This window comes from Oxyura jamaicensis, chromosome 28 (genome assembly GCF_011077185.1).
Source record: "Oxyura jamaicensis isolate SHBP4307 breed ruddy duck chromosome 28, BPBGC_Ojam_1.0, whole genome shotgun sequence".
NCBI lineage: Eukaryota > Metazoa > Chordata > Aves > Anseriformes > Anatidae > Oxyura > Oxyura jamaicensis.
Genome location: NC_048920.1, coordinates 1,548,653 through 1,575,509, shown reverse-complemented (window position 1 = coordinate 1,575,509; position 26,857 = coordinate 1,548,653). Strand labels below are relative to the sequence as shown.

Genomic DNA, 26,857 nt, shown 5'->3' with positions numbered 1-26,857 from the left:
GCCCGTCAGCCAGCACGCAGATGTGTTGCCCTACTCAGAATGAGTATTTCCTTTAAAGTACGCTGCTAGAATAATAACCATCAGTAAAATAAATAGATCTTGAGCATAGCGCTAGATGTAAATGCATCGGCAAGGCGAGGATTTCTTCTTGCTATCAAATAATCACCGAGTTTGCATCCTGGCCTGTATAAGAAACTGTGGCCAGCAGGGCTAGGGAGGTGATCGTCCCCCTGTACTCAGCTCTGGTGAGGCCGCACCTCGAGTACTGCGTTCAGTTTTGGGCCCCTCGCTACAAGAAGGACATGGAGGTGCTCGAGCGAGTCCAGAGAAGGGCTACGAAGCTGGTGAGGGGCCTGGAGAACAAGGCTTAGGAGGAGCGGCTGAGGGAGCTGGGACTGTTCAGCCTGGAGAAGAGGAGGCTCAGGGGTGACCTTATCGCTCTCTACAGGTACCTGAAGGGAGGCTGTAGCGAGGTGGGGGTTGGTCTGTTCTCCCACGTGCCTGGGGACAGGACGAGGGGGAATGGGCTAAAGCTGTGCCAGGGGAGCTTTAGGTTGGATATTAGGAAGAACTTCTTTACCGAAAGGGTTGTTAGACATTGGAACGGGCTGCCCAGGGAAGTGGTGGAGTCACCATCCCTGGAGGTCTTTCAAAGACGTTTGGATGTGGAGCTTAGGGATATGGTTTAGTGGGGACTGTTAGTGTTAGGTCAGAGGTTGGACTGGGTGATCTTGAGGTCTCTTCCAACCTAGAAATTCTGTGATTCTGTGAGTTTCGAATACAAGTCCTTTCTGAAGTATTACACCCAATTATCGGCGCCGTGCACGCGTTGCTCTTTCTGCAACCCGTTCAGAAAAGAAGGGTGGCACTCTGGGAACTGACACGGGATCTGGTTTGTTTTCCAAAGCAGTGCAAATCAGGTTTGGTTCATATTGTAGCTTAGCTTGGCTCTCCGCCCGGTGATAGAGCAGAACTCTGAAGAATAGTCACTATTTTAAGTCTCCTTGTGCTGTATCCTGTTTTTACTTGCGACTCAGTTGTGACTGCTGAGTTTCAAACAGTAAACCTTTGTTCCCCAGAAATAGCAGAGTGTTTTTAAACACGGAGTGACAGCCTGCGGATCGAGCTTCATTGTTCTCATCAGTCAAATTCCGCAAGGTTTGTTCGGACTGATGCTGTGCCCTCAGACCGCGAGATAGCCGGCGGCTCACGCTAGTTTGTTTTCTGGAGATAGCTAAATGCAGCTGGTGTGTAAAGAAGTCCCACTCCTAGAAGTTGTGCTGGTATCAAACAGAAATTAAATACATATACGTGTCTTTATATGTATACGAAATTCAGCACTAATTCTACCTTCTTCCCTCTCCCCTAGCTTTTTCTCCGAGACTCTTACACTTTCTGGTTTGGTCCCTTTGGATTTACAGGGTAAAGGTTTTTATGGTCTGGAGCGGAATGTGGAGGTGGGGTGGTTTCTAAATAGTAACGGTACGCGGGGAGGTGAGATGTTTTCGCTTTCACATGAATTCTAGAAGACACCTGGGGATGGGGGCCCGGGGGTGGGTGTAATTTTTATGGCCCCGTTTCCTCCCAGTTTTGGAGCTGAGGCAATCTGGGGACTTGGTTTCAGCTCACGAATGGTGCCTTGGAATTTGTAGATGACTCATAACAGGACAAAACAATCCAGTTAAGTGATTTGAGGTCTTAAATAATCTCTTCAACAGGAAGGTGAAGAAAACATCATGAACTCATGAGTAATAATTGGCTCTCTTGGAGTGCTAAAAGTGCAGTGATTGCTCGTTGGCAGGGACTCAAGTGATCCCTGTTTAGGCTTTGCTGATCAATATAAATTTCAGCTCTTATGAATGAAATTTATTTGACTGGATTATGCTTTTAGCAAAGCGGTATTACGGTTACCAGTTGGGAGAAGTTTGTTTCAAGCTGGTTTGTAGTAGTGACGCTTTGCACCTGAGCTGCTCGGCTGCGGGGGCTGGGGCCGGGTGTAATCTTTTCAGATTTGCTTTTCTCCTGCTCCCTGCATCCCAGATCAGCCAGGTGGCCGAGACGGGCTTTCGAGGAGGAAGAGCCGACAGCAGGATAACTACTGTGCCTCCTGAAACGCAGAGAGAGCGCTCCTTCTGCTCGCAGTCCGTTGCTTTCTGGACAGAAAGCAAAAACGAAATGATGTTAGATGGTCCCAAAAGTAAACTGATACGAATACCTTCCTCAGATGGCTAGTATTCTCACAGACGCTGGAGATGTGAACTTGCTCCTTCATCTCCTTTCTCCTTCAAAGCACAGAATCATTCAGGACTGCCTTAGATTTATAGAGGTTTTGATGCAGCCCCAAGGGACGCGTGCTGGGTTCCAGAAGAAGCGTCCCCTCTGAGACCTGGCGGTTACTGGTGAGCAACTGGAATCGCAGCATCTGTGTTACATCAGGCCACCTTTAAGTGAATCAGGTATATAAAGCTAACTTCAGCTTTTATGTACTATATACTTGCTGTCCCCTATCCTCTAACTAGAGGATTTCATTCCTCTGGTGGTGAAAACCCCTTCTGAGTTCACGCTGGGTTTTGATTGCATCTGGGGAGAGCTCCTGTTTCCTTCTGGCTCCGTGAGATAGAGGGGCAGGATTCTGCCCCCCCTTCCTGTCCCTGCAGGCCCTTGTACAAAGTCGGTTTGAGCTGGGCTGCTCGCGGGCTGTAGCAGGATCCCTTTGGTTCTGGTCCTTGAATGTCACCTCCCGTTTTGTTGTTAATTTCTGAAGCCTTTGAGACAGGAACACCATCCGTCCTTGGACAGCGTGTTTGATAGTGTACGGAGCCATCCGCTGATAAAAATCACTGCGGTGCTGGGTCCTGTGTGTTTGGTAAGCCCCAGTCTGTGCTGCTCTGCCTCTAGCAAAGAGTTTGTTGTGAACTGGTTCAGTGTGGCAAAAACAAAGCTGTTGCTGTCTTGTGGCTGCTAAATTCCAGTTTATTGCAACAGATTTCCTTCCCCCCCCAAAAAGAAGCAAAAATCCACTTTTTTTGCCTGAGTTTTTATTATTATTGACTACGTTTGGGCTGGCCTGCAGAGTTTTTTTGTTTGTGTCCCGAAATGTCGATGTGATAATGGAACAAATACTTGAAAGTGACTTAAATGACAGTTATGGTGATGGAAGAGTAAACAATGATGTAGCAGTTCTGAAAGCCTGGGTTCAAATCCAGTTCATACCATATGTCTGGATTTTTTCGTGGTAATTTTCACTTAGTTTGTAGTAGACATTTGGCTTCCTGTTTTGGCTTGGTAGTACTTTTCTCTGCAATATCTATTGCGCTAGGATACTAACAGCATTATGAGGCCAAATAGGATTGGCAGAGGCAACAAGGGAAACTTTCGCTCTGCTTGTCCGCACTTGTCTGTTTCTAGCCAGTGTTAAAATCTTCACTTTCATGACAATAAAAACATACTAAAATTCAAAAAACCGTGGCAAGACACTGTGTTTTAAAGCTGATGATGGAATATTTTAAATCCCAAGCGACCCAGACGGAGCAGCTGCTATCACTGTGGATTATACCTTTCCTCTAAACTTCAGACTTCATTTCCTTTACCAGTCTTCCTGGGAGGAACAGCTGTGCATTTGGATCCGCTGCTGCTCTTGGATCAGTACTTGAAACTGCAGGAAATAAGTTGTTTTAAAAAGCTGGCTTGATGGAGTTTCTTCCTGATTGTGACAGCCCAAAGGAGAGAGAAATGCGAGGGATTCTCTTTTCTTTTTCGTTGACAAATTCATCTGTGAAGCTTCTCTCCATTAGCCCAGAGAGCTGTGAAGAAGCTGGTTGTGCTTTTTCCGCTCCGGTGCTACTCTGTGTGCGCGGGTTTGCTTTTCCTTGTTGCCCTGCCTGGCTGATTATTCAGAAAGAAAAGAAGAGTGTCACTCGCTTTGCAGCAGGCGCATTTAAATGTGCTCTGATTTTTAGAAGACTGCAGTTTTCAGAGTTCCCCTTTTTGTTTCCGCAGCATTCATTAGCTTTAAGGCGCTGATAGACTGCTCGCTTCTGTGTAATTCTAGATATTTTTAAGCTAGCTCTGTGGTCAAGGCGTTTTCTAGAGAATCAGTGTCTTTGATCAAAGAATTTCAACTGTAATTTCCTGACGCTGCATCTTTATGGCAGGCAGGGTAGCATTAGGTGCTCTGAAATACAATTTAAAAGGAGTGGCTTCACATCACACGGTTCATTTCCCCTGCCCATCAGGACGTTCTTTGCATCGAGGAGAAACTCCTCGCGTACACATGCTTCTATGCATGTATGCTCAAATGAATTAATGTTATTAGAATTCATCATCTCATTCTTAATTACCTGGAAAATGAAAGTGAAGGGCTAAAATCACAAATAGACACCCATCTCTTCCTTACCCACTTATTGAGCTATTAGATAACGTGCGTAGGTGGATTTTAATTTGTACATCTAAATAATGGAAGTCTTTTTAATTATTTGCAACAAACTGTCAAAAACCCAACAGCACAACTAATACCAGTCAGTATTAACCTATCAGTTGTGCTCAAACTACGAAAGCTTTATATGGATTTAACAGGCGTTCCAAAAGTCCTCCCGATCTTCGTTCAGCCCCTTGTGCACGAGCAGGATGATAGACTTTAATTAATTTATCACGTATTCCCCCACGAGGCTGCGCCCCCTGCCTCGTGCAGCACGAAGCAGGTAGCGGTAGCTCACCGGGAGGCTGTTCGGTATCGGGGCTTATCGGCACTGCTCAGCTCGTGGCCAGGAGCCTCGGAGCGCACCGCTCAAACTTGGGTTTGCTGATAGGAAAGTGAAGCCCCCGGGGAAGCGCTCCGTGCCGTACGCTGTTCAGGAATCCTTGTCCAAAACCGACTTAATCTTTATGATTTTTCGTAGGGTGATTATTCTCGTTTCGTAGGAAGAGAGCTGGGGTGCAAGCTTTGGAATAAAAGGACTTGGTGTTTGGAGTGTCCTGTTTGCCAGACCTGCTGCCCCAGGGGAAGCAGCACCCAGTTTTTGAAGTTCTTTATGCCTGGCATGGGTCCAGGAGAAGCCCTTCACACCCATCTAGCATCTTTGATAGATCCTCGATATTTTGTGTTGAGCAATCTGGAAAAAGCAGCCACCTCTGAACAAGGCTTCAGTTGCTCACACGGTGTCGTGAGGATTTCCGTGGCAGGGAGAAGACAAATGCCTGGCTGCTGTAACCGCCGGGCCCTGCTCTCTTTATCTTTGACTCATCGTTTTCATACCTTCCAGCTGCCGAGGTGTCCTCAGACATCAGCGTTCTTCGGTAGGCAGCCCTGAAACACAGCGTGAAGTTGGACCACGTGGCTGAGATAGCCTGGTGTGGGACTCACCCTGTTGTGGGCTCGAGCTTTTGTCTCGTTTCCCTTCTACTACCAAAAGCCCATCTGTGGAGTGGGCGAGTTGAGAGAAACCAAGTGTTTTTCTGCTGGTTAAGCTTCTTTAACGAGGTGTCTTTCAGGTCCTGAGAGTTCTGGTGCAAGGAGAGGGGAAGGTTATTCAGCTTTCCCGGGGAAGAATTAGCCAGAGCACTGAGACTGCGTTCCCCGTGGCGTGATCTGCTCGCTCGCGTTACCGTGTCCTCCGTTGCTCATGAAACTTCTCTCTGCTAATAACTTTCTCTATCTTCTCATTATTAATATTAAAGTCTCTGGCTTTAATGAGATTGTGTCTGGGTCTGCTGATGTGGAGATGGCCTGACAGCGGAATACCTGCTGTAATTAATGAAATTGTGGCTAACGTTTACATTTTCTTGGCTTACCAGGGTTCTCTTTTATTGCTTTTTGAGTCCTTCCTCATTTAATTAAATACATTCTGGACAGCTTTGGTGAGGAGCTGTTTTAGTAAATGAGCAGTTACTTCAATGTATATTTATTTTAGAAATTGATTGGATAGCCAGTGCTGAGTTCTAAAAAATGGGTTTACAGGACAAATTTCAGAATATTAACAGGAAAAGGGTTAGTTTGAGGGGGAGGGAGGAGCCAAATTGTTTCGGTGGTCAGAGCAGCTGGTTAATTATTGGATAGTTCTCAGCAACTTGAACACAAATGTAAAGAACTTTTAAATTTAATAGTTAGATGGCTAATTAGGTGATTTGTAGCTAATGGCTGTATTGCCACCAAGTCTAAATGCAATAACTGTGAATCATTAAATAGAAGTTAACTGATCTTTCTTTTTAAGGCTGTGTTTGCTTTTCTTATCAACATGAGGATTGTGAATGGGAAGAAATCTCCCTTTGAAGAAAATCCTTCCTCTGGGATTCCACTGAGTAACTGACTTGTCTTGAGGGTTTGTTTAACTTAATGTTTAATTTCACGCTGGAGAAAGAAGACAGATTAGTAGTTCGGGAGGCTTTCTTCCTCCTGTTTGCTCGTGGAGGAGGAAGAGTGAACACACTTGACCTGGAAAGTTTCTCACTGCGCTGCCTGCATGGTCTGAAAATTCTGCTTCTGTGAGCGAGGGGCTATGGGGTCTCTGCTGCCGGTCTTTGGCTGTTCTGCAACGAATCCAAGTGCTTTTCCACTGAGGTGGACCCTTCTGCCGCAAGCTGGGCTGTGAATTCATTCCTAGGGAATGAGGGATCAGAAACTAGCAGTGACATATTAATGGGGATGCCAAATCAATCCCAGCTGGCCTAAAATCTCCAGGCACCTGCACATTCTTTTCTCCGGCGCTTCCTGCTTCTGCCTTAGGAGAAGGCATTCCTGAAAATGTTCACGTGTGTCCGACTGGCAAACTTTGGGTGGATTTTAACAACAGGATTTGCCTCTAATACAGCCTTGAAAACGTAGAGTTAATCCTTTAAACAGAATTTAATTTCCAATTAAGCTCTAGTAATGCATTTCTAATTTTAATCTGCACTTGTTTTGCTGCTTGTTAGCTTCAACAGGCTAAAGAGAGAGGTTTCTGAAGTGAAAAGCTTGAATTTATAAGAAAGCTTCGTATGGAAATTGCAAACCAGCAACAGAACAGTTATCATGAAATCTGACTTCCTGTATTCATCAGATATCTTAGTGGTTTTTTTTTTTATTTTGTCAGAAGGACGCTACACCCTTTTATTATACTTATGGGAGTTAAATCTTCATGTGTTAAGGGCATTTTAAAAGAACCGGTTATAGCGGAGTTTGATTCACTGAACTCTGGTTTCAGATTTGCTGTTTGGGAAGAATTTAGAGAAGGTGATGTGTTCAGTTTTAACAAATGCTTCCATAGATTCCCACCTGCATGGTTTTGGACACATAGGAAATCTGTAGGAGAACTGGATATGCTTTTAGGGACATGTCCCCCCCTCCCCCTTTTTTTTTTCTGTATAGCTTGAGTCTTTCTACGCACACAGCTGTACATCCAGCAAACTTTAGCCCAATTTAAATGGAAACAATGAGGTATTTCATACACATGGATTCCCATAAAAGCTAATATCTGGAAGCTTGTTGCATCATTAGTGATTAGAGCAAGTCAGTAATTGTGTTAAACGCAGCATTTTTGATTTCTTACCAAAGTGTTAGGTGTCCAGCTCTCTTAGCTTGAGTAAGATCCTGTAATGTTACTCTGCTGTTAGCTGAGTTAGGAACGTTGCTGACTACAGATTCCTAATTGCTGCATGGAAAGGTAACTATTCCTTTCTTCTTTGCTGTAAGGAAGCAGATACTGCCTCACAGATTGTTATTCTGTCACCTTTGCAGATATTATTTATGGGTTTTAATGTAATTTCAAATCTTTTGAGCCCATGGTGTATCTACTTTTTATTTGGGGAACAACTTTCTAGCTGTGCTAGAAAAATGCTTATGCAAAAGTATTTTGTTTAAATGACGAAATAGCTCTAAATTGATTTTTGACTTAAAACTTCATTTTTTTAAGTAGCGGAAATGAAATGCTGGTGGAGGGAAATTACAGAATCGGTTAGGAGCTGTCGTTTGGGAAACATTTTTTCTGAACGGGAATGCCAAGCAGAAATAAAATAGTTTAACAAGCAAAGGCTTTTTCCTTAGCAAAGGCTGTCTCAGGAAAGAACTGGAATATTTAGCAGTAATTTTCAACTGTCAAGCAGTTATTATCTTGGACGCATAATGCATAGATGGAAAAACTGTAGCGTAGGTTCACTAAGTTCTCATGGTTCAAGAAGTTAATATATTTGGTAAACACTGAGAAATCTTATCGTACTTTACTATCTAAATTCATATAGAAAGTGAGTTGTCTCTAATAGAATCTAACCCCGGGAGATAAAGCTGGAGTTGTCATGAGACTTCTTAAGATTTTAAGAATAATCTGATTCTTCTCTATCAAGAAAAGGCTCCTTTTATACTTTTTATTTTTGAATAAAACCCCACAGTCCCTCTCTTCGAACCTAATCCCCCCTGATCCCAAATTGTGCCGTATACTCAATTTACCTCATAAGGTATCCTTATAGAAAAAGGAGGAAGTGTTCATTTTGGTCACAACCAGTGTCAATTCTAATTTTCAGTGCCGCTTTTCTTCATGAACAGGTCCCCTTAGTCAGACTCGAGACTCCTGAGTTGCCTTAGAGCATAACTGTGAAATTTGCGGGGGTTTTGCCAATCCTCTGCTTTGAAAGACTTGACAGGATTTTGCTCGAGATCTTGGGTCGGAATGATGGTAGGGTCTAATTTTGCAGTATTTAAAAGATTATTTCTTACCAGCTAAAAAGCTGATGGTGGAAGGAGCTCGGAGAGTGGCCTGCTCGGCTTGCTGTTGATCTGGGAGGCGGCCGTCGGCGGTCTCCTACGCGCGGCGGGGCCTGGGGGCTGCTCGCTGTTAAGGGGCAGGAGGCCGATGAGGAACAAACGCGGATCCACGCGCCGGTGCGATGATACACGATAGCAGTAACGAGCAATCGCTTCTCTTGGTTTTGGCATGGATCTCCCAAAGTGTTTATTGAAGGGAGCGTTAGTGAAATTAATGATACACCAAAGCCATTTAACGAGCTCATTTTCAAGTGCCGCTTTAGTTCTCGATCTCTTGTGTTTCCTCATTTCCACATTTAACTGCAGTGGAAAGACAAATGGTCGTGACCTCCTTATTACATTATGCTTTGAGGTAGGTATATACGGGGGAAGGCTAAAACATTAAAAAAACATAAAGCAACCCCCCCCCCAGGGTGTCTTACAGTAGGTTCTTTAAAAGAAACCAACACCTGTTGAAGTACTTACTTCAACATTTGGCACAAATCCCAAGCAAGCCTCTTTTTTTTTTTTTTTTTTTTTTAACAACAAAAACATATGTAGAGGCCAGGCAAAAAGCACAGCTAGTTCTGATGTTGTGCTTTTAGTGAGCTGCAGCTATGAGCTAGAGGGGCTGTGACTCATTAAGCAATACCAGCGCTGCTCTAATTTCTTGTGTCGCATAGAGAGTGCCGTCGTGTAATTGTGTGTCAAAAAAAAGGCGGAGGGACCGCTTTTGGCTTTTTAGGTGGGATCTTTCTGAGCCGTTTGGTACAGAGCACTGTGAATATTTTAAAAGCCTGCAGGCCGAGGGGATTTTTATGTCCTTCTGTGAAGAAGAAACCATCAAATGCTTTGTCGCCGGTGCCCTGCCTGGACAGCAGAGGCCTTTGAGAGTGCCCGTTGCAGTGAGGGGCCTTGTCTCCAAGAGCCATCTGGTAATGTTTGGATTAACTCAGCCCTACAGATAAAGCGGGAGCCTGTGTGCTTGGAAGTCGGTGTCTTCAAGGAGAGGCCCTGTGAATAAAGGGTATTTGAGTTGCTTTTGTAGCGCTGGTTTTGTGTGCGCTGTTTTCCTCAGGACAATCTTGTTTCCTCAACGAGGATGTCACCGTGTCCCAGCGGCCCGGTCCTTTTGCTCCGTCCTCTCTTGGTGGCACCACTACACGTGGTGACATCTTCCTTGTCAGCACTGCCCAGCATTGCTGCTCTTCCTATTGCCCCTTTACACTCCGCTTAGATTGCGTTGTCAACACGAGAAGTGCTCGCTCTCCTTCACCATGCTGGAAACATCTCTGCTCAACCTCAGAGTCTTTGTGGTAAAGCTGTAGAGGCAGGGCCACTTGTTTCCATCCTGCCACTTCCTTTGCTTCAAGAAAGTGTAGAGAAAAAACCTGTGTAAACACCCAGTTTGGGGGATGCCGCATTTTCTAGTATTTTTCCGAACTTTGCTCTTCAGAATTGTGGCGTTGCAAGGCAAAGGCTTTAGGATCTATTTGAATGAAACTAAACCAGATTTGTTGATGTACACACTACAGTGCCTTAGCAACCGACCTGCATCTAGGCCAAGAGCTGAACATTTAGTCTTTAAACAATCCTTTGCTACCAATCGAGGAATGTTCTTGCATTTCAGAGTGCAAAACGAGCCAGTTGACATCTAGCGAGGAACAACATACATTATAAAATACGTACTCCTCCACAGTGGGAGGAGAGAGACTTATGTAAGCTCATTTCTTTGCTACTTTAATTGTAGTTTCTTGAGGCCTTGGAAGATGCATCCCTGGGAGTGGGATTGTTGTGTTCAGATGGTTCCAGATTCTCCTTTATCGCTGTAAAATACAGCTTTGGTGGCAGTGTAGTATTAAATGGAGGTGTCTTGAGTTGGGAGCGTCGCAGAGTTTAATGAGAAATGATTTTAAATTTGGTACTATAACTAAAAAAATCAAGAAATGTCAATAGCCAACAGTATAAGCAAAAATCCTAGCTCTTCTTAATGAGCTGTTGAGACAGTAGAATCTTGAGAAAGAGATGACAATGACAAGTTCTACTTTGAGTGGAAAAGAATCAACTTTCTCTCTTGCATGCTTTTTTGTACAACTACAGGGAAAACATCCTCAAATGTTTTAGCAGGGAGGTGTCATTCAGAGCTGAAGGGCGATTACTATCATTTATTGAAACCTTGCTGGCTGTCACATTTATTCTCATGTGTGCTTGTTCAGAAAGGAATTCCTTGCCGTTTTTTCTTGTTTGTTTGCTTTTTTTTTATTGAAAACCTGTATTGCTGCCCTTTCTAAAGGGCTTTTCCTGAGGCAAGAAATGAGAACACTCACCCAATGGTGGAAAGGTACAGGTTGCTGCAGACATCTGTTAGCTAGATTGCTAAAAATGGTGAATGTTTGGTTAAAGAATATACTCAATATGCTAAACTGAGATGACTTTCTTACGTGTATATTGTACATGTGACCAGCTGGTTAATTTTGATATTAGAGTTATGATCAGGCTGACATGGGTTTTTAACGTCCCAGTTTTCAGAATAGCAGGTGACATAAGAACCATGTGCTTTCACGTGGTTGTTATTTGATGGAGATTGAATATGATTACTGACTATAAAGTTGATTTTTCTACCATCACTTTACACTATCACACAAGACTTAATGTGGCAGGTTGCCAGCCGTACTTTGTGCAGAAGATTGACATGTACTCACAGAAGTTGAATTCATGCTGTTTATGGATGGTATCCGTTCTCGACGATAACTGACACGGTGAATAATTGAGTTAGTTAAAACTGCTGAAAAACACCTGTGTTGCCCTTACACTTTCCCCTTTGTTTTCTTTCAGTTACAGCTGCAGAAAACCCAATATTTGCAACTGGGACAGAGTCGTGGCCAGTACTATGGTGGGTCACTGCCAAATGTGAATCAGATTGGAAACAGTGCCATGGATCTGCCCTTCCAGGTGAGTTTGATTAGGGTGTTTCTTTCTGTTAATGCTATTTTTTCCCTCCCAGGAGACCATGAAATAGCTGCCAGTTCAGAACATGACACCGTGGCCTCAACAGACCACCGTGTTTTAAAAATTTTTTGCTCTTTTGGAATGGAACATGGTTGTGTTATGGGATGAGTGTGTATTTTGGTATCATATAGATTTAGTGTTAGCTTATAGTTCTCTTGGCCTTGGTTGTGATGCTTCTGTGTTAAGACTAATCAAGGGCAGAGCAATTTCTTTGTCAGCGTTTATTCATGGCAAGTTTTGTTGGTGGTGTTTTTTTTGTTGTTGTTTTTTTGGTGTTGTTGTTTTTGGTACCAGATTCATAATGAAATCTGCAGAGATGCTGTAGACTCAAAGCAAAAGTGGAAGTAAGTGACACAGGGTGATGTAGAAAGTGCTGGTAGGTGGAAGTGTTGAAGACAACAGCCCAAGGTGCGTGTTCCATGGAAATAACACGTGGATTTTTAAGGGAGGAAGAAGGAGTTTGGGACGGAAAACAAACAGCTTTCAGAATAGTCCTTTTTCTTTGGTCTGGCTGAAAAGTAAACGCAGGGGTCTGCTAGCTGTAGTTGTGACTCCAGTGGTGGTGCATTATGAACAGACAACAAACATTTTATACAAGTGTTTTGCTCCGTGCATGTTGGACAGAAGATAATGCGTAGTAGATAGGATTAGATGTTGGATACTTTTGCGATTCCTGATTTCTATGTTTAGGTGATGTAGGGTATGCAAAGTAATTAAAACTTCTGTATTATTTTTCCTTGTTTGAGTAGTAACACGTTTTATCTTGTGAGGATGTGGTAAAAATTAAATTTCTCAGTTTGTGGTTTTCTGTTGAAGGCTGGCTTAATAAATACGGAGAAACTATTGATGACGACTTCTAACTATGCTTTTTGACATACATGTGGGCAGCTGAATTTGTGGTTCCTCTTAGGAGCTTGAATCTTGTACAAAAGGAGAAGCAAATGGCTGTTTTAATTAGGTTGTTTTCAGAGAGTACAATGCAGAGGATCACAGTGTTGTGAAGTCTTAAGTATTACTTCATAGGCATTTGGTCTTTTCAAGATCCGCAGATTTTGTCTTTTTCTGTTAAGGGGGTTCATAGTCAGTGTTCTCCTTAAGTAATAGTGTTTTGGTATTTTTGTGCTTGATGGCCATTGCTGACAGCTACTATGTAGAGTCTTTGGGTCCTGAAGCTAACAGGGTGCTCAAAAGATTCAAAGATTTATGAATGCCTACAGGAGGATACAGAAACAAATTGTCCTTAAACTCCAGGTTTTTGTATGTTCTTTCACACACCAAAAAAATAAAAATCCGATGTTGGTACTGTTACAGATAACAAACGGTGACAAGCAACAAAATAAAAACGAGTATTTGTTTCAGTGATGAATGTTTTCCAGGTTTTTCACGTTTAAGCTAAATAATGATGAAATTGCCAAAAAGATACTTGCATGACGTGTCGAGCAGGTGAAGCCTGTGTGGACATGAGAGGGTTAGTATCTGAGCATCTTGGTTCTTTGCATTTACAGCACAACGGAGCTCTGGCAGAAGCCTTTGGAGCAGTTCCTGTCTCTTTGGTAAACAAGTATTTAGGTTTGTGCAAATACGTATTTAGGACTGGTGTACTGTTTGCCCAGGTAGATACGTATTTTAGCACACGTTACACTTTTTCTGGTATGCACAGTATTTATCTGATTCACCGTCCCAGCTCCGAAGGAGTCATGGTCTGTCACATAAATACAGGTTTTGCCATGCATCCCGGTTTGGAACATGCATAATAATTCCTGTGCAGACTCTCCGGACTTGCTGTGGTCTGTCATGTGATTACTTATGATTTATGGGGGATTAATTCCTTGCAGACGATGGTTTATTTGGCACTGTCTTGGCCTGTGATTTAAGCAATCTCCGAGCATGTGCACTTAGCCTGCATGTTAAACTCCATTGGGAAAGGAAGAATGATGACCCAAATGCTGCTTGTCACCAAGGGGCACCGAAATGTAAGCTGTTAGTGGGTACCACTCCTCACTTTCCCCCCTCATTTACCTTGCTTGGTTTTATTTCTTAAGTCAATGTCTTGATAAATCGTAAAGGGACACGGTTGCTTTAGAGCACTGAGCTTTTTCCTTCCCATCTGTGAGTATTTAGCTTGTTTTTTTCCTTTTTTTTTCTCATGTTTTTTGGAGTTTTGGTTCTGATCTCAAATCCTTGAATATTTTTCAGGGAAGTGAAACAGTTCTAGTTCTTCATTTTCCAAATAACATTGATGCTCAGATCTGTTGTTTTATTATTATTATTATTTATTTTCTTTTTTTAAACAGAATTGTTTTCAATAGTGAAGTACCATGTGCCCTGCAGGGGTGGGCTTATTTAACAAAGGCACATTGTCTGGTGGTTGGTCCAGAGTAAGTTTTGTGTGTTGGTTGCTGAGAGAAGCCAGACCCGTTGGGGCTGATACCTGTTTTCTCAGGTGTTTGTCATCTTTTCTGTTTTCTTTTTTTCCAAGAAAGTCAGGGATTCACCTGGGATTTTTTTTCCTGGAAAGCCAGAGAACAACATTTCCCCAAAGTTCCCCTCTGTGTTAATTGTAGCCCTGTCTCTGACAGGGCATGGTCCGTGTTTACTTGTGCCGTTGTTAGATCAGATTGTTGTGGAGTTTTTATGTGCAAGTTGTGCCATAAAACTTAAGAAGTAGCTATCTTTACATTCAACTTCACCTGTATGCTAATGCACATGGGCTGCCTTTTAAATTCCAGGTGAGGGCTGCATTTTTAGTGTTCTACAGAGTGCCTTGTTCTTTTATTTTTTTAACGTTATGACCGGGACCAGGACATGGGAAATGGCTTCTCCTGTTGGTGTTCCAAGCACGTGTATTAATTTGCTAATTTTTCAGCCTTTTGGGGTAGAAACAGTGTGACAACAGCGCAAAGATTTTGAGACTTGTTGTTGGTTTGGAATTATGAATGTTTTCAGTTCTGTGTGGTGCCAGTTAAACAGAACTAGATCGTTGTCCAGTACTTGTAGCAGAGAATAAACCAACACGTTTTAATTTAGATTACCTAAAATTGAGATGCTCTGACTTGAGGTTTCGAAGCCTTCGTGCAAAAGACCTCCTGCTTGCTGAAGCAGAACACTGTGATCTTAACAGGCAGGAACACAGTAAAAAGTCACTGTGCTCTCCTGCTAGTGACATGTTGACTACAGCAATATTCTGATGCGTATGAAGTTTTGGCCCTTAAGCAAGAAAATAAACACCGCAGCCACTTTGCACCCATTTATACTAACACAGATTGTGTATGCGTAGAGAGATAGGACGCTAACGTTAGCTTAAAAAAAAAAAAAAAAGGAAAGTCAAAAGGTGCTCTAAGGAGCTGTTACAAACAAAAGATTTCAAAACAGATGCCAAATTTCTTTTTAGAAAGGATCATTTAAATAACCGAAGCTGGACACTTGCATTTTTTGAACGTGGAAGCCAGATGGCTTCATGGCTTGGCAGGCAGGACAGTGCATTTGCCACGTGCAGCACCTGAATGGAGGAGGAAATTTTGGATTTCCAAGCAGATGGTGTTGAGGGACTCAGCAAAGCTGTTCACATTGGCAAGGAGTGGAAGGCTGTGTAGCTTTTTTCCCTCGGGGCCCATATATTGCTGTTGAAGTGTGTGTAGAGGCTGACCATGCGGTACTTCCTTTTTCCCCCCTGCAGGTACACGCTGGGAAGGGCTTTTGAAAATGTAGAAGTTTTCCAGATTAGCCTGGGAATTCATCTTTGTGCTTTCCGTGGCATCCTTGTTCTCTGAAATGGGTTGCTGACAAGTAAACACTCTCAAGACATAGGCGCTGATAAGATTGAGAGGGAATTGATCCGCCTCTGTTCACTGCACAACTTGAACAAAATAAAAATCACTTGCAAAAATACCCAATCCTGTAACTTTTTCCAGATAACAAAGGAAGGAAACCGCTTTTCTTTCTTTCTTTCTTTCTTTTTCTTTTTTTTTTTTTTTTTTTTTTCTGAGTTTTGTCAGTGTCCCCTTAAAATAATGATGCTGAAAGGAGGGGTGGGAGAAAGCGGCGTGTTCCTTAAAAGCTTCAGGTGACTGCTAGGCCCTCTGTGCATCTCTTCCTGCATCTCCCGCCCTTGTAGCTCAAGCTCTGGTTGTCAGCATGTTCCTTCTGGATGCATGCTGCATGCTACACCAAGGGAATGTAAACAGCAGTTGTCGGTAGGCTCCCTGTCACAATCACTTCTGGTATTTCAGAGATACAAAGGTTGGAGAGCCGTGCTGATTTATGAGGGGCAGATCTAGCGCAGTCTGCCTCCACTTGTCTCTAATCTCTGTCTGGAAGAGATAGCCTTGGTAATTGCTTTCCATGGCTGTAGTGAAAATGGAGAAAAAAACTGTACGTGGTTACGTTTGTCCATGTCTTCCCTGGGTTTTATTGCTTAAAATAATAGAAGCTTTAATACAACATAAGTAAGTTCTGGCAGACGGCTCGTGCGTGTATTTTTCTGCTTATGACTTTATGCATGTCTCTCAGACTCCTTTTCAGTCATCTGGGTTGGACACAAGCAGGACAACTCGGCATCACGGGCTGGTGGACAGAGTGTACCGGGACAGAAATCGCCTCGGATCCCCACACCGACGCCCTCTCTCTGTGGATAAGCATGGAAGACAAATATCCTTTGGCTTACGAGCTGGCAGTGAAAACCTGCCTTTTCACCAAAATCGTATTTCTCAGTTTTTACAGTTTTCTTGTTCCTCCTCTCCTCACCTGTCAGCGGAGTTGCTTCCCATGTCTGAGCAGTTAATGTCATCTGCTTTTTTTGAACTGTGATCTAGTCTAAAAATATCTACTGTTCTGTAAAATAAGCATTTACCTTTCTGTTTGCCCAGCTCTAGCTGGGGATAACAATACACACGAAGCTGAGAGGGACTGGGATCCTTTGATGGAAAAGACAAGGCAGCGTTTGTGAAACTGAGTTTCCCTTCAAACCGGAGTAAATCCAAACCCGAGTAATTCCTTGCAGTTCATGGTGCGCTTCATTACAAGTTGATCCATAAGTTTAACGTCTGCTGAGCACTATTTCTTCTTGCTTTTTGTGAAAATGAGTTAGCTTCTTTTTGCTGACCGTGCCACAGCCACACTGGCTTGATGCAGCTAAAGGGGATATGTAAGTGGGAGAGCGGAGAGGCGATGGCTTCTCAGGAAGAGTTAAATGTTTAGAAAGGGAAAAAGAGGATGGTTGTCCTGTTGCTTAAACGTTACAACAAGCAAGATAATATTTTGATTTGATTGTCCTTGTTAAAGTCGGTATGTTCCCTATAGGGAGTCTGCTTTGCCTTTCTTGTGTGAGCTTAGTGGTTTTGACAGGGCAGTTTGAATTATTCCTTAGGAGAAGATTTCACATAGACTTGTTGCTTAACTAAGAAGTGGTGTTGTTCCCCTTAACCGACAGAATCACGTAGACAGCTGTCCGTATGGCACTGTGTACCTGTCACCTCCCTCGGATACAAGCTGGAGAAGGTTAGTAGCACAGTGGTGTACGTGTGTGTTAGCATTTGGGCTGGCTTCTCTGCAACACCTCGATGTGCAAAAAGACCTTAATTGTTCCCCACATCAGTTGGTCGTGCGAACCTCCATGACTTAACTGAATTTAGAAATTTTTTTTTCTTCTATCATGCTTGTTCATTTAGATGGCCAGCCTTTAAACTTAAGGTGTCAGCCAGCGTGATGTTTTTAAAGGTAAATCTTTCCAGATGTCATAAGGCGTATCCTGAAATTACAAAGCTGTAAAAGACTCAGCTTTTTCTCGGTGCTCAGGGACTGGTCTGCCAATGCAAGCATTCAAATGGAAAGGAGCACTGAGTTCCTGTTCCTGCTCCTTACGCTCCTGGCCCTGGAGGAGCACAGTGGTGGCCTGCATTCACCAGGGAAGGACAGTTTGTGATGTGAGAGATGTTGGCCGTGGAGGCTCCTGTCTGCACAACACACGTGCATCCTCAAACCTGTCATTTCCCCTCCCTTTACAGCAGGAATGCTTTATCTTTTCAAAGACTAGTATAACTAGAGGATGTGTAAGCAGCTTTCAGCTTAATCTGCGTTATTTGATCATGCACAATCTTAACAAAGCATATCAAATTATTTTTGAGCTGTGGTGAACGGTTTTTCCTGTATCCCTCTCAATCCCATTATTGAAACAATTACTCTTCAAACTTGAACTAATTCTGTTCTGTGTTCTGTGAATTGATTGTTTCACAAAGAAATTATGCCTGGTGTATGCCAAATATAGATTTTGTTTTTTGATGCAGACTGAATGCAGGTTTTCCTGAGTTGGTTGCAATTATGTGAGATGAAGCATTCTTTCATTTAGAGGAGCTGACAATAAAAATAATTTGTTTTGCCTTCTTTTCAGGACGAATTCTGATTCTGCCTTGCACCAGAGTACTATGACTCCAGCTCAACAAGAATCCTTTTCAGGAGGGTCGCAGGACATGCAGCAGAAAAGAGGTAACAGAGAAAAACACTAAGAATGTTGTACTAGAAGCACTGTACTTCAGATTATATGCACGTGCATTGGTGTTCGTCTATTTCTACATTTATTTGTATGCACAACATTTTCTAGATTTGGTTAAAGAACAGTTTGAACAAAGAACCTCGTTTACTTTTCTGTAGTCCAGAAAAGCTTAGACAAAGCTAAGGCGGAGCGTTTTCCTTCACTCCATATCCAGTCCTTCTGTGAAAACGTGCAGAAAAGTAATCTGGACTTGTGGAGTGCTGGTGGTTAGACTGCTGTCAGGGGTGCTAGAGGTTTCCCGTAGCTTGTAGACGAGTTGGAGACCCACTGGCATTTCATGTAGGTTACTGAGCAACTGTTAACCGGCTACTGTGTGACACAGCGAGCTTTGTCACTCCAGCGGAGAAAATTGCTGTAATGGGTGTTTCTTTTGGACATGGGTATTAATTTGTCAATTTTACACTAATGACTTGAGGAATTTCACATTGTTAACTTCATTAAGTACTAGCCATCAAAAATTAAATTATGGGAATTGATTTTGCATTGAAATATTAAAGGTGGCCGTTTTTTTTCCTGGCAAGTTAATCTGATGTATGCCTGACTTTCCATCTGAGACCAAAGTTTTGATATGTAAAACCGTAAATCTGTCACGAAATCTTGAGAGTTTTATGTAATTTTTCATATGCAGTTGCTTAACAGGATATATTGACTCTGTGCTAGAACTTAAATCTTGAAGTGCATGCGCGCTGAACACCAGAAGCAAATTCAGAATATCTTGACTTATTCACCTAGAGACCTCTGTTATTTGAGCTGGCTTTCAGAATATGTATTTTCTGCACAAGCCTCTCGCATAAACACTGACAAGCAACAAAAACAACAGCATGTAATTAAGATAAAATATCATGAAGTAGCAAGACTTCATCTAGTTTTTATAGGAGTGAGACCCCTGGTTAATATGCCCTCAGAGGCTATATTTACAAATGATACTCTCTAATAATATTTCCAGTTACAAGCTAGGAGCAGCACAGCCCTCAGGCACTAACAATTTTGGTGCCCTCTGCTGGCCCTTGTTTCTGCTGTCAGTTCAAGAAATACATTAAAAGCTCATAAAACTGTCTAGAGAATTTATTCCTTGAACAATGCCCCAGAGACAGGTGGATGCGCATCACTCGGCTGCCTGTGCGCTGTACCGCAGCTCTCCCAAACAATGCTTCTCGTGCTGTAAAATACGAAATAGCAGTCACCTCAGAGTACACTGCTTAAAAATGGATTTAATCACACGACTCTCCTGATCAGCAGTTTGAATCTCCTTTACTTTCGTATGATGTTTCTTTGTCACCTCGCTATTAGCGTGATGCAACAGCTGATTGCCTTGAACAAACGCATGCTAGGAGTATGGAAAATTAACAACTTGATAGTGTTTCTCTGTCCCAGGGGATGTGGTTTGGATTCCCACCCCCCACAGTGTTGTCCCGCTGGCCACCCGTTAGGTGTAACAGGTTTATATCACTTGCGTAAAACGTGAAGGGTTGGAAGAACTAGGTACCAGCAAACATTTTTCCCTTTAGATGAAAGTGGATGAAATCGGATCCCAAGATTTTTAAAAGTACTGAAGAGTATCTGTGTAGTTTTTTCTTGTTCTAACTGCGATTTGCAAGTTCCTTGACGAACCTAAGACGAACCACATACCTGCATTTTAAAATCTTGTTCTACTTGTAGCTAACTTTTTTGACACTGGGAACTTCTCCATGTTGATAAAATATTATCTTAGTCTGTTTCGGTGTTTGCTTTTTTAATTTTGATGATCTCAAAACAGTAGAGTACCACTCCATGTTGAGTAATAACAAGAGTTTCCAAAATAGTTAAACTCCTAATCTGAAAATATGTTTCTGAGAAGCTTCCTTTTGGTACCGTTTTTTTTAGTTTTATTGCTGACTGTCCCTGGAATGGAGGAAACCACCTCTGAGGCAGACAAAACCCTCTCTAAGCAAGGATGGGACACTAAAAAGGTAGGAATCTCACATTTCAAAGTAATGAGGTCTCATTTTCTAAACGTGTTTAGGTAAAACGTGTTTAGGTGCTCTAAATATTGCCAACCAAAACAAACTACTTCCAGAGATCAGAGATGAAATGCTATCTTTAGCAACATATCATTAAACATCAGATCAGAAAGGCACTTTATATGTATTTTATTTGGTTATATCAGGAGAAACTCCTTAAGTTTGAGCCTTGTTGGGCCAGTCAATAAAGGAAACGACGACGACAAGCCTTTTCTAAGACCTTCACAGAGCTCTTGTGTAGAAGAATAGCTCTAGAAATGCAATAAATAAAGTTTTCCGAATGGAATGTCGGAAGTATTAATTTCAAATATCTTTGCTTATAAAAATTTCTTCCTTCTGTTTTAGACTGGGTCATCAAGACCTAAATCATGTGAAGTTCCAGGAATCAAGTAAGTTCTGAGCATCTTTTTAAAGAGCATTGAGATCTTTAAGAAAGAACACTGTATATTGGATTTCTTCTAGAATAGATGCAATATAAGCCAAAACTAGTGTTAGTGTCTCCTTGTCTGTTACGTCTCTAGCTGGTTTATCAAAAATACCATATGTCTGTGTATATGGCTCCCTCTTTTGAAAATGATTTTGTACAGATCTGTCCGGACTGAAATTTAAACTGAGTTGTCTTTTTTCCTCTCTCCTTTATTTAGCATCTTTCCATCAGCTGACCAGGAAAACACTACAACGCTGATTCCTGCTACGCATAACACGGGTGGCTCCCTTCCAGACCTGACAAACATCCATTTCCCTTCCCCTCTCCCCACACCGTTAGATCCTGAGGAATCCACATTCCCAGCCCTGAGTAGCTCCAATAGTACCGGAAATCTTGCTGCCAATCTGACTCACTTGGGCATCAGCACTGCCAGTCAGGGTAAGATCACGATTCTGCAGTGTTCCAACAGATTGTCCGTAATATGTCGCTTGTCTTACAGCATGGAAGTCGCGTTGCTGAATAATACTGTTTTGTCTGAGGGGTAACGGTACTTCTGTTGACTGACTTTTCTTTGTAAACAAGTTTTTTAAAGCCATTTCTGTACAAAAAAAAAGTGATAAAGCTGTATTTAGCTTTGACTTACAAATATCCTTACATTTTTTTCAAGTTCTTTGTGCCCAAGTCTGCTTTTTTGTTGTTTATTTATGACTTTATAGGACAGACTGTAGCATCCAAAACGTGCCTCCCTTGTAATTCATTGTACTTAATCCCAACAGCGTTTGAATTATGGAAATACCTTAAGTAGGCCTTTTGTTTTCATTCCTTTAGAATACTTTTTTTCCAGTGAGGATTCTTTTGGAGAGTATTTTGCTTCACCTGAAGCAGATTTCGTCTTTTGAGCAGTCAAAATAATACGGAGACTTTACAAGGTTTGCTAGCTTTTGTAAGCTTGATTGCCTGATTTTTTGAAAATACCCTGAGCAGTCAGGATTCATGATACAGAAGGGCTTTGGGAAGCAATACCAAGTGCACACTTCACTCTCACTGTGGTGCCTTTGTGTTGAAATCGTTGCCTTTTGAGCGTAGTTTTTGTTGCAAGTACTTGCAAAACGCTGCTGCTGTTTGAGCTGTTCAGCATGAGTCTGGGCTTTGTTGGGGCTTTAGCAATACTGATAGCTTTATTAAAAAAAACATGCTGGCAGTTTATAATGTTCATAATGATGAACTGATAATTTCAAGACCATTTAACTCAAACAAATGGCCTAAACTGATGATTGTTACTTTTTAAATAATTTCTCTAGGTCCTGCTTGTGAGTAGGGTTGCGTTTTATTGTCAGTGACAATTGCAGCCGGTTGACTCCGAGAAGAGAAGTGCTCTACCCAAAAATAAATGTATTTCCTGTGTTAGGCAGGATTCACTTACCCACTTAAAAATCCTCTCAAATATTGGTAAAAAGGAAATCATTCTAATCACGTTAATGTAGTGTTATGGCTGAGCAGTTACATTTAAGAAGGAAGCAAGAACACACTTTACCCCTCTAAGTAGAGAGGAAATCAGCAGCTTTTGGCATCCTTCAGAAAGCTTTCTGGTCTCAAAACATACTGCACAGAATTTCAGGGATGGGCTGTCGTTCAAGTAGAACGTAGCAAGGCTTTGTTAAGAAAGGTGGTGTGTATATAAAAAGAAACAAACCACTTCCATGCAGTTAGGCCAGACTGGGTTGCTAAATTTTTTGCACTACCCGTAATTAGCAGAGCAAACGGCATAAAATCAAACCAGTAGGTATGTAATTGCTTTGAAAACATTTCCTGATCCATCAAAGATATTACAAATGAGAAATGGGCATTCATTGATGATTTTGCTGCTTCTCGTTGGAGACTCTCCCATAGTTTAATCAATGGCGTAGCCAGTGTTTTGCCTTTTTTTTTTTAACTGATATTCTCAAGCCTTCCTTTTCCTTTCTTTATCTTCTAGATCTTGAGCAGAAAATGTAAACGCTTCTGAGCCTTTTGTAGGAGCTCTGTGCATTGTGCAGACATGCCTGTAGCAGCCCCGAGTAAAGGTGGGGAAAAACACCTGTCAGGTTACGGAGAGCTGCCAACAACTTCGGCTACACGTTTGTGCATTTGAGGTTGTCAGTTCGCTGACATGTTCCATGAGACAGTGTTGATTTTTGAAAACATCGTGCGGGAAGCCAGGCAGTCTTCAGAATCTGCTCAGTTAGAGCCAGTTTGCCTGCTGGCTCCTTGGCAGCCCGGACTTCCTGGCTCCCTGGCAGCCAGCCTGGAAGCCTTGAGCAGGTGCCAAGTGCTGAGGAGCTCTCAGGCTCTTGTGAATTCCTCCTTTCTGGCAGCTCTGGAAGAACAACTCACTAGAGGGATTGTCCTGAAATTGCTTTCCAGGGTGTCTCAGTTCCTCTAGGGTGAGGCAGAAAACAGGAGAGGTTTCAAAGCTTGCAGGTTTTGTCTTGAGTTTGAGTAAAGCTAAATTACTTTTAGTCCGTCCCTAGCCCCTGCTAGGTCAGGGCTCTTTAGAGTGCGAGGGATATTTCCTGCCTTCCTGTGCGCTGGTATGCCATTAAAATGGAGCACGTCCTGTGTAACCAGTTTTTCTTCTGCATTTTCCATTAAATAGATGTTTGCTTTTTATAATAACACAAGTGCCTTCTGATTAGTCTTGTTACATGATCTGTTATCTTCTTCCTGAAGTTTCAGCTCTTACAAATAGAGGAGAACATGCTGCTCTTGGACTCTGTGTGTGCAGCCCGGGGGTGTGCGAGAACGGTGCCTATTGTTTCCATAAACCACTGGGGAAGCACAGTGCTTCTGGAGCTGGTCTGCTGATTTCAGTTCCAAGTCAGTATCTGTGCACGGTCCTGCACAACTGTGACTGGTTTAGGTCCAGGATAAACAACCACAGGGATCTTCCTCTCTTCCTGGTACTCTTTAACCTGACAAAAGTTGCAAATTAGCTAACGAATATCAGCCTGATTGGCCTAGGCACGTCCAGCACTTTGTGTCCTCAGCTTAGGCCGTAGGTTTTTCACAGATCAGGTCATTACCTCTGTACCAGTATCAATGAACCAGTGCTTCGTTCCCATTTGAGCTCGTTTGTTCCTTACTGGCAGGAATGACGACGACGCCAGCCCCTTCCCAGCAGCACCGTCAGCCCACCGTCAGCCCTCTCTCGTTGAGCGCAGACTCAAGGCGACCACAGTCACAGCAAATGTCTCCTACGCTTTCCCCTCTGTCACCAATTACTCAGGTAGGACCTTGCTTGGAGAATTACAATTTTTGGTCACAGATGAATTGTTTTACTTTGCCTAGGGGAAAAATGACTCTAAATTGTTCTGTAATCTCTAGGTGTGTTTGTTAATCTGTACCTTAAAAAATGAGAAGTTTGTAGAAGACACAGATTTTACTTTGACTTTTCTAAAACCTTGGTAAACGTCAAGACACTTCTTTTGAAGACGTTGTCCATGAAATTTGGAAGACGTTTCTCTAATCCGTGTGGGAAGCTCAGTTAGGTTTTAAAATTGATTTCATAAGTGTGATCCCATAACTGCCTAGGTCGTCAATTCCTCATCTGGACATTCAGTTGGGCTTTTATTTATTGTGCAGTGAAGGTGATATCAAGTCCTCTGAAATACGTTCTTGACTGTCTTTAAACCCTTAGGTAACATTTAATAATGCAAGATTGACTTAGTGTGGTTCACTTGATGTGAAACTTGATACGCTTGAAAATTAAGGGCAGTTACCTGCCAGTGTGGATGATTTTAATTTTTCTTTTTAAGGCCGTGGCTATGGATGCGTTGTCTCTGGAACAGCAGCTTCCCCCATATCCATTTTTTACCCAGACAACTTCCCAGCAACAGCAGCAGACCCAGGTGGCAAGTACCCTGCCTCAGAATACTCCTTTGATGCAGACCTCTGGTTTACAGCGAGGAACACAACTCCCCCCACTCTCCGTCACGGTACCTTCTACCATCCCACAGTCCCCTCCGGGTAGCCAGACCCAACCATCGATGGGAATAGACATCAACTCGGTAAGCTGGGGCAGAGCTGAAAAAGAGAAAGCTTTCATTCTGGAAACGTGGTAGCGTGCGACGTAGCGCCAGGGTTCAAGCAGGACAGCCCTTGTGATAGGTGTACTTCTAGGTGGAGTCTGAAGTAGAATGGTTTTGATTTAATCCGTCTTCAAATGCTTTATAGACAGAATTTTGGCTTTGGGTGTGCTTACGGTGGCCGTAGTTTCATAAAATGGTGTCGCTGGTGACTTTGTGCTTGATGAGAGCAGCCTGAATCCTGGATCTCAGCATTTATTTCACACCTTGCTGCTGTTGCATTGATGCTTTTTCAGGCTGTTAAATGTAATGCACCTGCAAAGTGCTGGAGGCTCGAGGAGTTAACAGAACTTTGATCAAGAAACCAGCTAACAAGCAGTTTCCCAAAGTTGGAGAGAGCCAGGCACTTTCTATAGTTAGAAACCTTTCATTTAAAGGATTTGTAGGGCATACATTATTATCCCCCAAATTGGATTTCTGGCTGCTTTTAGATCCTGATAAGAAATGGAGTATATACCTACACAGTAGCGATGATTTCTGGGCAGATTTCTTTTTGTGCTGGTTTTGCCGTGGTTTGTTGTGAAATGTTCTCTCTCTCTCTGCATATAAAAGTCCAGAATAGAGAGCGAGATCAGGGTAACAAGCTGGGGAAGAATTTCACAGCTCGTTCTCTGGTCATTCTGCCCCTGCTCTATCAGATCTTGGTTGCCTGACCTGTAGTGTCCTCCTGGCAGTGTTGTAGTGACAGTAACTGGTTAGATAATGGGGAGAACTCATCCTTTATTGATCTAGCACTAGACCACGGATTTCATTTGTGGATGAAATTTTAACGATTTGTGCTGGTAAGTGCTTCTTGAAGGAAGCTGCTTCATTTCAGGATTAGAAGGGGAAGAAGAAGGCCAATTCCGGCCGTGGGAAGGATACCGACCTCCTCAAAATGCATCCAAATGTTTTGATTCTAATACCTAGGGAGCTACCAGTACAGGTGATTTTCATTCTTTGCTTTCTGTGTTGCTTTCCTCATCCTAAACTTCTTTATCACCTTAACTTTTAGGGTGCTATGCTTATCTTTTAAAGCAACTGAAATTGCATGTAAATAAAGTTCAAAGCTAGCTTGCAACAAAGCCCTTTGAGCTGTGCTACAGTCCCACTGACAACTCCTGTGCAGGTTTTTAAAGCAGTATTGAAATTCCTTTTTCTGTACTTTGGATTTCTGTTTAAAGTGCGTTAGTAGCAATACACGATATAAAAAGGTTACGACATTTTCTCAAGATCTCTGGAATTTGATGTCAGAAAGCCTTGGTGGTATGAGCATTCTCCTGCACTGCATGGATTTTAGATCTATCTGATTAAATTACTCCTTTTCTTAGATTACTGGATTGCAGGTTTTCCTCAGTCATCTGTAAATTTCTAAGGGAAACATAATAGGAAGAGCTGTACTTAGTTTGCGTTAATTACTGCAGCATTCTATTCAAATGCCTTTGAGATTTTTAATTTGCACAAGTCTGGGATTCTTTATGACCAACAAAAAGGTAAATCTTTGAAAACGTGTTCTCAGGAAGACCGAGAACAATGTAAATATAACTTATACTAAACCTGCAAAACATAGCGTGAATTTTCAGACAGCGTCGGTTCCATGTCCTGGGGTAAAATGCAGCTTTGAGAAGGATTTTGGTCTCTGTGGTTATACGCTTTGATCTTGATAACGCAGCGAGGCTGCTGAAGATTAGGCAGGGTGAGGTGAGACGGATTTCCAGAGTGTTGTAAACACAGGTTAAGGGTGTGTGGGTATGGCAATCGAATTTGACTGGAGAATAGTCCCAGATTTCGAGACTGCTTTTCCTTAAATTGTCGGCTCACCAATTTTTTCTTTTAATTTGAACTCAGAACAGTGGGGAAAAAAATATTTGAATGTTTTAGTTGTACAACAGCCCAGCCCTGCTCTTAGGTCTCAGCCAGACGAGACCATGCCAACGCCGGTACCGTAACGTTCTCCTTTTTGCGGCATTGTTCACAGTAATCGTGTCTTCGTATATAGCCAAGAGCTGCTGAAGAGGATGGTTCTCCCAGCTTCCTCAAGCTGTGCGCGCCAACAGTTGA

The 26,857-nt window shown here is 42.5% G+C and overlaps 1 protein-coding gene across 5 annotated transcripts in view; it reads left to right on the top strand.

The window, feature by feature from the left end:
* Window positions 1-26,857, top strand: part of CRTC1 (CREB regulated transcription coactivator 1) — a 52,740-nt gene that overhangs the window by 7,823 nt on the left and 18,060 nt on the right. For 3 of the 5 annotated variants that reach the window (XM_035348063.1, XM_035348062.1, XM_035348060.1), the window contains exons 2-11: window positions 11,546-11,662; window positions 13,225-13,272; window positions 16,229-16,366; window positions 17,154-17,215; window positions 18,105-18,199; window positions 20,130-20,215; window positions 20,612-20,655; window positions 20,911-21,131; window positions 23,822-23,958; window positions 24,488-24,739. In XM_035348063.1, coding sequence (XP_035203954.1) covers window positions 11,546-11,662; window positions 13,225-13,272; window positions 16,229-16,366; window positions 17,154-17,215; window positions 18,105-18,199; window positions 20,130-20,215; window positions 20,612-20,655; window positions 20,911-21,131; window positions 23,822-23,958; window positions 24,488-24,739 — 1,200 coding nt within the window. The remainder of the gene's footprint in view (window positions 1-11,545; window positions 11,663-13,224; window positions 13,273-16,228; window positions 16,367-17,153; window positions 17,216-18,104; window positions 18,200-20,129; window positions 20,216-20,611; window positions 20,656-20,910; window positions 21,132-23,821; window positions 23,959-24,487; window positions 24,740-26,857) is intronic. The other 2 variants (XM_035348064.1, XM_035348061.1) reach the window with 1 other exon arrangement.